We start from the raw sequence: 12464 nt of genomic DNA on the forward strand, positions 1-12464 counted from the left end.
GTGTCTGGCGAAGAAGTTGCCCACGAACAAACACACACACACACAAACCGTGTGTTTTAGCGCGCTTTTTGGCTGAGGTTTTAAATGCTCCTCCCAGGAACTTCCCTTGGAACCTGAGAGCACCGCGGAGCATCAAGTACCGTACACTCTGGTACCAACACCCGTACCACACTGCTGCACTGATGCTCCATCCTTCTATGGGAGTGTGTGAGCGACATTGGAATTCGCCACAGCGAAAGGCGGCGGAGTCGGTTTTGTGGCTGGCACTTGCCCGCGCTCCTGTTGCACACGACGGCGGTTTGAAGGTTTTTAGGAGCACCACCACACACCAGACCAGTTCCAAGTTTTATGATCGAGATTCCTCCATCTTCTTTGGCCGCACACACACACACACACACACATGCAGTCACATCGTCGGTGGTTGCCAGTGATGTCCTCGGGCCAGCAAGAAGACCCAGCGCACAATGCTCTCCTCCCCATCATCATCTGCTGGGAAGGTTGGGAGGGACACACCGACGTTTGTGTCTCGAAACATGAAGCACAAATATAATGCCCGATGCCAAGGGGGCAGGAGCAGGAAGCAAAACTGCAGAAATTATGCGCCGGTGGTCCCCAACACAACACAACCCAAACCAAAACGGGAGTGGGAAAGAGAGCGCGTGAGCGTGAAACCACAACGACACACCGAGAAAGAAGAAATGCGCGCGAACCACCGGCATCTGTGCCGGGATCTGACACACACACACACAGAGGGACTTTGGTTTTTGCGTTAGAATGTGCCACAACGACCTGTGCCGCGCGATCTGGACCACAGTGGAACGAGAAACAACCCGCGCCACACTCGCGCGGTGTTGATGCTTTCAACTTCCTTCTCATTGCAGGCAGGCTCCGACATACACACACAAGCATGGAGACCTCCTTGGATGAAAACAGGAAACACGCTGACTAAATCTAGGCCCCCCGCAAAAGCCGAAATTTATACGCACTCTCCTTCAAAACGATAGCGCAGAGATATCCCCAACAATAAAGGAGACGCGGTTTGATTTCCACACCCCAAGACACCCGACCCGTGCGAGGAGCCTCTGATGTTCGAGGGTGCGATCTTTTCTTATCCTGTGCTGCCCCCGGCCGCAGAACGACTCTATAATAAGCCCGGCAACAACATCAGAAACAACCAGCCAGAGAACACACGATGTTGTTGCGATTTCTGATAGAGATTAGCACCCCGTGCGCCTCCCCACGCCGCCATTGACTCTTCTCTCTGCTGCTGGAGGTCGTCTCTCTTGAGCGATATCTTCCTTTTTATTTTGGGGGGCTTTGCTTCCTTTGGTGATCGTTCCGAATCAGGTTTCGTAGGTTCCACACAACACCTCCCTCTCGCTCTTCACGAATGGAATGCTGCCGTGCCCTGGAGAGCAGCGTGTGCTGTTGTTGACGCGAGGAGTGTTCTCTTGCGAGTGTTGCTAAAACGATAGATAAAGCTGAACGTAATCATCTTCACTCCCCCTACCCCATCGCTAGAACTCTCACCCAATTAGTGGAAGAGGGGCAGCAGCACACTATTTGGTTGAGTTGAGTTGAGGGCCCGTTAAAAAGGCAAATGGATGGATGGATGAAAAGATCAATGGAGCTTCTTCCCCACTCGTTGCGCTGCCACTGCTGCTTCTCTCAGTGTCAGCCAACCATGAACGCCATCATCATCCCTTCTTGAGATACTGGTTGGCAAAGCCAAGCGCAAAATATCCCGCGCGCGCGCGCACGCTCGCACACACAAGCAGCAACTGCCTGTTGAAGCGCGCCAGATTTTACGCTTCCTTCTTGTGCCCTTTTTCTTCGGGAGCAGTGGTGCTGTGTTTGTGTGTCTGTGCGTTTTGGGGCTTGAACTTTTCATTGAGAAAAAAACGATCTGGAGTGGAGGCTCCAAATGGGCAACATACCACACGAGCGCGCACACACACACCACAGCATGGGATATGTTGATGGAAGAGGACGGTTGCAATATACTCCTCTCGTTATGATGCCGACCGGACGGTCTCTTGCCACAAACATACCGTCTCTCCAGTGTGTGTATGTGTGTATATGAAGATGATGGAATTCGGTGGGACCTCAAGGAGGTACACCATTCGCTAACCCAGAGACGAGCACACACATTCCCTCTGCTTCTCGGCGTCTTGCCAAATCCAGCAGCAGCAGAAGAAAGAAAGGAAGAGACTAAAAAGGCTAACCAACTTACACGCCACATAATAAATGTAAATCATTTTTTCACAAACATATATCTCCAACTGGCCCCCTCCGGCCTCTTCGGCGCGTCCCCACCACACCTCTCCACCCTAGCACCGAGAAGTCCATTCGATCCCGTAATATAGGAGAGGAGGTTCGGTTCAGTAAACACGCCGCAACAGAGTAGAATATGTTGGCGCTTCTGGCTGCCTTACCCATATCCACCTCGCGCATTGAAGGGTGGGGAGGGGGCAGCAATGGGGCGTCATATCCGTCCTAAAAGACCTTCCTGTAATGCCGCCGCCCCCGAGCTGCTGCACTCTCTCTTCCGAAAGATGAAGACGGATATGGCAAATCCTGAAGAGTCGTCACAACAGCGTGCGCGCGCTTGCTTTGTCGGAGAGTTCCCATTTTTTTTGTGCCACTCCGAATTGTCCACCATCATCATCATCCCCGCTCACATTCACCGATTGCAAACGGCGAAAGATTGCGGTGCATTGTGCCGCCTCCGCCGCCTGTGCCTTACATTCGCGAGAGATAGTGGCACCTTCCGAACGGGGACGGCTTCGGACACACCACCATACGGGCGAAGTGTGTCCTCCCCCGCGCCCTATGTGTGTGTGTGTGGTGGGGGTGATGATGTGTCCACAGCGAAGAAAATTTTGCGCTTAATTGGGTTTGATTGATATCGTATTACGGTGGCGGCATGCTGTGCGGCGCTGCAGCATTCAGCGAGGATCAGCGAGGGGACACTGCACAAAGGGTAATGGTTTAGAGACGAGTGTGCCCGGGGTCATTCATCCATCCTAACAATCTCTCTCTCTGCGTTTCCCTGCATGTGTCACCGAGAAAATATTCACTTATATTTTTGGGACTAAATCGGCCGCCGTCGCCGTCAACCACAAATTGGGCACAAACAGTGCCGAAAAAAGACACGTCGTCTGGCGTGATGGATTAGCGTGTGTGTCGCGCCACAGACCCACACATCCGGAGTTAGAGCGGATATGATGCTACCACTCCGACCCGCTTGTGGGGGGCGGCGATATTTTCACGTCCAATAATGGCCTTTTTATTTTGGCTCCTGGTAGCACAATCTTCTCCCTGCGGTTCTTTGCTGTGCGTGCGCGCACGCGGATCCTTGGCCGTTTCCCTCACCCGACACGAAGGGATGGGTGGGTTTGTGTGTGCATATGGCGGCGGTGGCTGGGTGTGTGTGTTTGGGATTTGTTTAATTAAGCCCATTTGGCGAGGATGTCCTTCCTCTCTCCGGCAGGCTGTAGTTGTTGTGTCACACACCTCGATATTTACTTGCTTGTGGATTTGCAAAGAGCAATTGTAGAGTAGAGAGAGAGAGAAAGAGAGGTGGTTCGCACACGTTGCCGGATGGTGACTGATGCTTGATGCTTGCGGGGAGAGACATGTTTGTCATTTGAATACATGCAACTCGAACCGCCGCCGCCGTGGTGGGAAGCGTGGGAAAGAAGCCGACGGTCGTTGTCTCGAGAGTTGTCCACTTTTTTCGCCATCATTTCTTCCGTCCCGAAATGCTGATGATGGCAACGGCGGCTCACAGACAGAACACAGGGGCGCGCGATGAGCTCGTATTTTACGCTGTGGTTCTTGCTGCTGCTGCTGCTGTTCTTTTGCTCGTTTCCCTAAAAATCTCGAGACGAAGGAAAAAATTAAACCGCCTTCTTCCCACCACAGCAGAGCGCACCAGAAAGCGAAAATGGGAATACAGATCGCAATTTTTTTTTGTGTGTGTTCCTTTCCTGTGCGAATTTGATGCGCACTAACCCAGGGCTTGTGTGTTTGCAGAATTTTATGCGCGCTTGCGTCAATGAGTGTGAGTCTGTTGCCCTCTCTTCGGCGCTTGCTTGTCTTCCTCCACACGCCAGCGCTCCAGAGTGTATGGGAGTGTGTGGTATTATTATTTATGTTCGGAAGTCTAGAAAAACCCGCCAATATCATACTCCTACTACTACTATACAGCAGCGTAAATCATCATCATCGTTCCCTATATTTCCCCTCTCACGTCGTGATTGTGGTGGTAGTGGTTTTCCGCATGAGCGTGTTAAGAGTTAAAGCTGATCTCACCCCGGTACGTGCCACCGCCCTTGCCGCATCGAATTGGCTTTTAAATGGCCACACCGCTGCTGCTGCTTCTACTTCTCGCCCTCTGGAAGGCGAATTTTAAATGCCCCAACGCGCCACTCTCGTGTGTGCGAATCTGTTGCTCCCGGTGTGGTGGTGGTGGAGTTGGTGGTCTGGGGGAGGTAGCCCGCCAGCGTGTATTTAATTCCGGTCAAGCACCGGTCACTATTTGGCGCTGTTAATTATATTCCAGTGATGGCCCGATTTCCACTCGGCCAGGCGCCGGAACAAGCGTACGATGGGGGCGAGCGATGGACGAGGGGAGTCACTAAATCTAAAACCTAGTGTGTGTGTGTTTGCGGTGTGCGTTTGTAATCATTTCCGCAAACTTGCGTGCTTGTACCCTCGGCTAGTTCTGCAATAAACCGTGAGGGTGTGTTGTGGACGAGAGCACGCTCGCGCAGGGTAGTTGATTTTCCTTTTGCACCCCACACGATTACGGACACCTCTTAAAGACCACTCTCTTCGGTGGCCCCAACGCATGGGTGTCCCCCACGAGCAATCCATCTTACGACGGGGGTAAAACACAGCAATGGGTAGCGCTTTATCGTTCACGGTTCGCCGAGTGTTCATGGTTCTTCTTGAACGATCGCTCAAGACGATCACTTCCTTACCTTCTTGCTTCAGACGTTTTTGCGATCACGCTACCACCACTACTCACACACCGTTAGGGGTCAGGTGTATGGCAGCGGGCGGGGAGTCCTAGATGTGGTTTCCCTTTAAACGAACAAGCAGGGGATGGGGACTCGCACTATTTAAGCGTAATTACGACCGCAAATGGTTGACCACAAATTTCTTCAAATTTTGCAAACGAAGATGATGGCGACCGGGGGTCCCTCATGATTCAAATATCTTCAAAGAGACAATTGATCTTCTCCCCCACAGCTAAATGACAAATAAAATGGAAAGGAAGTGTGTGTTCTGCCGCGTTCTTTCCCCCATTTAGGGGTGGATAAAACTGGGTGTCTGAATAATGTTTTCGCTCTTTCCAATTTTCTTCGCCCAATGCCTCTGCTTCCGGACCCACGTCCCAGTCCATCATCTCGTCATGATATCTTTTCTCGCTTAATGGATTGTTTCTGTTTTTGCCAGCGTGCGTGTGTGTGTAGAGGGGGGGGGGGGGGGGGTTCGTCGGTGTCTTCTCCTCGGTGCACTACGTTTCGCCCTCTACACTCCTCCAATCAACACACAAAAACGGATATGGTAGGCTGTGGATGTGGAAGGTTGAATTATCACGCAATATATTTTCGCATGATCCCCTCCCCTCCATTGGCGATCCCTCCTCCTCTCCATCATCGCACAAGACAACACTACTGAAGCTGCCGGAGCAAAATATGGGAAGCTCAAATCGTTGCAAATCGCATAGCCAAAATAGCTTGGCGAATTGTGGTTTTGATCGATTTTCGATTTTTTTGGCGATCGTTGAAGCCAAAAAGGAGGCAACAAGTTCTAGCGGCGCAAGGGGGGGATGAGATAATTTGTAACTTCCACACGCGAATACATAAGAGTTGCCAGTGTCGGTGCGAAAAAAAAAATTCGCCATACACACCCCCATCATCTCATCATCATGCTCTTTTTGTGTGTGTGTGTTGGCGCGGCCCACTCTGAAATGCTATTTCGAATTCAATTTTTTATACATCTTTGCTTCTGGTTAATTCTTGCCAGCAAAACACACAGAGAAACGTGGCGCAGAGTCGGATCCGGGGACGGTTTTGGTTCTATTTTGGCAATTTTTTGGCAATTTATTTTGCAGGTTCTTGCCATTGCCACCACACGCACACATTCCAGCTTCACCCAACAACGTAACAGTGATGGAGGAGGGTAGGAGCGTGCTAGAGGGTTGAAGTTTGATTTAAAGAGCGCAACCTTAAGAGGCATGAATAGTCAATGAGCTGAGGGGGGGTTTGTGGTGCTCGTCGTCTCTTATCCATTCGGCGCTGTGTTTGGGTGTGTTGGTCTGTTGCGTTGTTGGAAGAGGACATGTGGTACCTAACGCGAAAAAAATCGCATAACATGTACATAGAATGCCCCCCCCCCTCCTTCATTTTCTTCCTCATTCCTCTCTCTCTGCTCGTAAGGTTATGGCCAAACACGCATACAATCACATCGCCTTGGTCAAAACTTCCCCAAACCGAAGAGAGAGAGAATGGACTTCGTCATCCGCCGCGCAAGAAATAGGGGCTGAAACTACACATGCATACTCAGGTTCGCGATCGTACCCACCCACCCCCTTGCCCACCGATTAGGGGGTTAGTTTTTCGCGAGATCATTCCCTCACTTCCCCCACCCCCTCTGGCCATCAATATACATATACGCACACGGGTACTAAGTGTTACAAAATACATTTTGTGAGAGAGAATGACGACAGTTTGGTGGTGGAGCGCGAGAAACTTGGACCACTCGCGCACACTCCACAACTCTTGGGGGGTGTGTGTGTCTGTGTGTGTGTAGGTAAAACATACAGTTGCAACAACAAAAAAAAAACATGAGCAGTAACAAAACCACACACAACACTTACCCTTATCTGATCCGGCGAAACCGCATGGTCGGTGTAGGCACTGAGCACGTCCACCGTTAATGGCTGACATTGGCGAATTTTCGACGCCAGCAGCAGGGTGCAACATCCGAGCAGCTGCAGGTGGTAGCGATCGATCGCCAGGGCGCACAGGAAGCGGTCGAAGAAATTCACGGCCAGTGGAAACGTCTGCTCCTCGCACTTTTGCTCATCGCAAACCTGATGACGATGATCGCGAAAAATGACGATGATAATGATGATGATGATGATGGCACACACCGACGATCCAATGGCAGTTTTGTGAAGAAGACCCAAAAATGGGCAAAAGAAACAGCGGCACGATAGGGGAAACCATGAAAGAAAAGAACAGATACAGAGACGGAGGAGAGAACAAAAAATTAGCAAGGTTATTAGAAGAGCAGTACGGCAGCAGGAACGGAGCGCTGAGAGAGAGAGAATTGCGCGTGTCCGTGAGTAAGCGAGACGAGCGTGCGGTGGGTGGTGGTGGTGGTGGAGCACAGTTGGCCAAAAATTCGCGTTTTTCGCGCACGGCACGGCTCGGCGATGTTTTTTGCGCGGCGAGCGAATTCGTGCGTTGCGCCGTCGTTCGTTCGTTGCGTTCGTCTCACTTCTCCAGCGGCTGCCAGCGACAAAAGTCAATGCTCCCGCGATATTTGCGCGTGCCGATGGCAGGGTAGCGGGTAGCGGAAGACGATGAGAAGAGGTGGCTCTTTAAAAAGCCACCGGCACACACACACACCGTAGAGGAGAGCTCGAAACGGGTAGTTTCTTGAGTTTCGCGTTAGGTGTTTTATTCTTGTTTTTTTTGCCATCCCCCCATCCGCTTTACCACTCTAATGCTAATGTTCTAAAGGGTGGGGGGGGGGGGGGGTTTCTACAGCACAAAACACCATTCCCTTTTTGTTGTTGTTGTTGTTGGTGCCCCTCACAAGTCGTCATCGTCTTTACCAGCTGCCGCTGCTTTTGCGCAACACAGAACGCGAGACGAACGTTGCTAATAGAACGAACTTCAAACGCAACAAGCTCCACCGTACACACACACGCTTGATCGTGTCGTGCGAAGAGCAGGGCCAGTGAGGTGGCCATTTAAATTTTTAAAACCCTACGAATCATCTATTCCCCAAAACCGCTCCTCCTTCGCTTACCTCCAGCATCCACGTGGTGACGATCTTGCGCATCGCCGGCTTGATGTCCTGCTGCACCGCGACGAAGTAGTTGCAGGGCGGAATGGTGTACCGTTCTAGCCGGATCAGGTTCGGGAGGACGCGATCGTCGGTGATCATGTGGCGGTCCGGGTCGGCGAATCGGTTGTCGGGCTCGTCGTAGATGATCTCCTGGCAGGAAAGATGGTCGAAACCGAGGGCGGCGGAGGCGGCGGCCATCGTCGTGGTGGTGGTGGTGGTGCTGCTGTTGTTGACGGGGATGTTCGCGACCATGCCGCCGGTGCCGGGAGTGACCACCGAGGTTGTGGACGGTACGATCACCGTGGCCGTTGCTCCTTGTGGTGCCATCGTGCTACTTTTGGTCGTGTCGAATTGCGTAGCAGGCAGGCCAGAAATACAAACAGATTGATTTTCCGCTAACCTAAAACCCCGTCGTCCACGGTGTGGTCACTGTTCCGCGATGTGCGCTCACGGGGAGAAGGGAGAGAGCAGCGGACAAAATTGCGACTTTGCTTTTGTTCTAACACCACCCAACGCAAGTGGATCGTTTGCCCGACTGGCTGACTTGGCTCTGTGACTTGGCTGACTCTCTCTCTCTCTCTCTCTCTATCTATGCGTGTCTGTCTGTCGGTCTTTTCTTCCGACGCTTGTTCTTCCTCTTCTTTCTCCTTGTCGCGAGAGAATAAGGTGAATTCTTCGACGGCAAAACCGTTCACTTGAAACTGTGCGAAAATTTTCGCTTCTTCTGCTTGCTTCACCTTCTTTCTATCGCGTACACTCGCGCACGGACTGACTGACTCTGTCTCTCGCTCAGAGCTCTGCGTGTTCTTCAACTTCGCACGAAATAACCAAAAAAAAAAAAACCCGTTCGCGAGACACGTTGTCGGTTGTGTGGCGACAATTTCTAGCGAAGCATGTCCGTCTCTACTCACAATGTGGATACAATTGTCTATTCAACACGTTCCTTCTTCCTGTCGACTGTTCGATACTGCTGCTGCTGCTGCCGGTGCTACTGTGCCTTTCGTTCCAGATACACACACACACACACACAGGATCTACACACAACGCTGTATCGCACAAAAGGCAGGATGTCTGTAACGGTGCTGCTTTATCTACAAAACTCACACACAGCCACACAACCACACACACGGTAGATTCAAAGACAATGATGTCCTGAATGTCCGGGGAGCCGGTCGTCGACGTTCCAAAGTCCACAAAATTCCTGCGAAAAAAGAAATGAAAGCCTGTGTTAGTTGGCCTGTGGAAAATAAGCTCGAACGGGTAGAGAGAGTACACGTCGTCGCTCGATCTCGATCCTTTCGATCCCATGGGGAATACCATGGGAGAGGGCTTTAGAACCGGCTTTCAAAACACACACGCGCACGCGCGCACACACTATCAGCCAAATGTCACAATAATAATATCCAGAAAAGTCCCGTTACGCGTGTCGATCTCGATAGTCCAATAACTCTAATCGGTGATGGCACGCTTCTTCTACGTATTATTCTGCCGGCCGGCACCGCTGGCCTCGTACGGCTGATCCATCACCACACACCACACACGCATACGTCCCCCGCTGACGATGATGATGATATTGTTGCCGGTATGGTGTGTGCCTTATGTATGTGAAGTGAACCGCGCACACAACTATTATCGGTATCGCGCAGTGCTGCCCCAGCAGCACACTGCCGCCGCCGGACCTTGGGGCTGCGGCGCTTGCCAATACAAAGTATATTATGCACACACACACGCACACGTCGATGGCTCTCCTACACACGCGCAAATCTCACAATCGCACACATGGACAATATACATGCGCAAACCGAAAAGGTCGACACACTCGATAAATATTACAGCCCCACACACAGGCGCGACCGGCGACTGGCAGGGAAAAACACAACGCGACACCCTCCACACCGTCACCTCTCTCTTTCTATCACTCTCTCGTCGTCCATCACATTCTTCCAAAGAGGCAGTGGTGTTGGTGGATTGTTTTTCTTTGCGGATTTTTTTCCCTTCATGCCTTTCCTGACGACCCGTGGTTGAGTGTGTGTGTGTGTGTGTGTGTGTCGCTTGGAGGGAGGGTTTGCCGAAATATTTCTTATGTGTCCGAGACCATCTTCTTATTCTTGCACTTTCCTACCCTGCCCACCCCTTCCTCAACACGTCTCTCTGGCGTGTCTACCCGATGGACCGCCGTGCATGCAAAATCGCCCACCAACACACGCACACACACACACTATCGAAACGGAAGTCGAGGCCAATCGTGCGACACTTTGTATGCGCGAGTGATGATGATAGTCCAAGTTATTAGCCTGTGCGCTGCGGCACCGCACACTCCGTCTCGCTCACTCTCCCACATACATACACTCACACACACTCGCACTCTGTTTGTACGTGCGCGATCGCTCAAGTCTGTCCCCGGCTGTCAAACACACTTCAAACAAAACGCGTTGACGGTGTGTAATATTACGCAAAAAAAGGTGCTGCGCGTGGTTAGAACAGGGCAGAGGGGGGATGGGACGGAGGGCTGAACTGTCAAGTTTAAAATCCACGGCCGGGGCCTGCTTTCTTCTTCGCGTTTTTCTGCATAGCACACACTCGCTGTGAGACGACGTCAACAAACGTGGCTCGCCGGTGACAGTGAGCAAGAATGTGTACGTGTGTGTGTGTGTGAGTGGGGAGCTCTGCCCCCGGGGATGATAAGAGGAAGAGTTCTTGCCGTTTGCACACACTGCTTAGATTCCAGAGCACATACACTACTACACAGGCAGGGAGGGGGGGGGGGGGTTGGTTTATCACTTTTGCAAAAACCGCATTTGCAAAACACACAATTGCATACACACGGCACACACCTTTAACACGTCCATCAGTGACCGAGGGGAGGGGGAGAGGAGAGTCACACACGTTGCACTTCCCGTACAGGAACAACCCCGACCCACATTCGGGGTGGACAGATAGCAAAATAATAAAAGAGTTTTTCCTTCTTCCACCCAACTCGCGAACACACACACAGAGCACACAACGCATGACCGGCTGACCGGCCGACCGGCTTTTCTTCACCGCGTGGGCTTAACACAGGCCAATGCGCAAAACGCTAAAAGTACAACGAGGTCGTGTGATTTATTCTGCCCCGATAGCCAAAAATCTCTATTCCTGTCGCGCACACACTGTATGGATGACACACACGCACACACCGCGTGTCGTGTGTTGGGGATTTGCGGAAATATACAGCACCACACCACACCACCACTTGTTTCTTCGTCTCCTTCAACACACTACACACGTTGTTCACAACACGTTTTTACTACTAACCTTCTAGATTATGTTCACCGTTGTTCTACACTTTCTCACACTCAATCGTTTTCTCACAATGTGTACTAAGATTAAACACTTCACAGGAGCGCACACTACTACTGCTTGTTCGTGGTTACCGTTTTCGCAAGGGTAGATGATCACAATATCCTTGGAGGCAGAGTCGTTCTGTTTTCTTCAATCTCCATCCAGTTGCGACCGGTTCGAGAGAACACTTAGCACTGGTTGGCTCTTGCCCTGAGGAAGCTCTGTCTCGCTACAGCGTCCAGCGTGTTGTGTGCGATCGTGGCGAACCGTTCCGTATGATTGTTTTCACGTTTTTGACGACGGCTGACTGCGAGACTGCGCTGCCTGCCTCTGCGGACGGTTGCTTTCGGTCCGGTGTGTGCGTGCGTGCCTCTCGCTCTGTGCGCGTTCCTTCACATAGCGGCGAGAGCGGGAGCGAACACGCAGAACGAGAGAGCCCGAGTCGTGTTGGGAGAGTGAGAGAGTAAATCGACGCGCGTTGCTCAGTTGTTACATACAGTGGCGGACGGAAGAAATGTGCGCGTGTTCTAAATACTGGCTGCGAAGGATTTTACACTAAAGGGTGTGATATTAGCTGTGGTGTATATTTTACAGAAAAAAAACGATTATTTTTCATTATCTTTTGAGTGGTGTCAATGAAACAGAAACTAATTTAAAACAATTTTGTAAAGAAAAAAATATAATGCTTTTCAACATTTCTAGGTAGCTATAATGAACAAGCGTACTTAATTTACCCGAGCAGCGATTTCATTAATTTTAAAAGAAGCTTAATAACGAAACTATTCGCCGCTCTTCCAATGTAGCTAAAATGTGACCGCTTTGACACGCACTGTACAGCAGGAAAGTGTTGATAAAGGAAGACGAGAGGCAGAAGGCACCGGGGAGTTTCAGCTGTGTATAGCCTGTGTAAAGCAAATAGAACACTGATTGTTTGTTTTCTTCCCGTTTTTTCCTTTACAAAATAGTTGGCCAACGACTTTGCCCAGAACCACTATCAAAAGTCAGCCGAGAAATTGCCGCAATTTTGCTCATGCATAAATCCTTTTTGC

The 12464-nt window shown here is 51.0% G+C and overlaps 1 protein-coding gene across 5 annotated transcripts in view; it reads right to left on the reverse strand.

Moving 5' to 3' along the window:
• The window catches only part of LOC3291547 (G1/S-specific cyclin-D2), a 42609-nt gene extending 30625 nt beyond the window's left edge, over positions 1 to 11984 (reverse strand). The window contains exons 1-3 of one of the 5 annotated variants that reach the window (XM_061659973.1): positions 11389 to 11984; positions 8056 to 9295; positions 6893 to 7108 (exon numbers count right to left, since the gene is read on the reverse strand). In XM_061659973.1, the coding sequence (XP_061515957.1) occupies positions 6893 to 7108; positions 8056 to 8421 (582 nt within the window). In that variant the 5' untranslated portion in view covers positions 8422 to 9295; positions 11389 to 11984. Of the gene's footprint in view, positions 1 to 6892; positions 7109 to 8055; positions 9296 to 9367; positions 9945 to 11388 lie in introns of those variants that run through there. The other 4 variants (XM_061659974.1, XM_061659976.1, XM_061659975.1 and 1 more) reach the window with 4 other exon arrangements.
• Positions 11985 to 12464: the final 480 nt, after the last annotated feature.

This window comes from Anopheles gambiae, chromosome 3 (assembly GCF_943734735.2).
Source record: "Anopheles gambiae chromosome 3, idAnoGambNW_F1_1, whole genome shotgun sequence".
Lineage (NCBI taxonomy): Eukaryota > Metazoa > Arthropoda > Insecta > Diptera > Culicidae > Anopheles > Anopheles gambiae.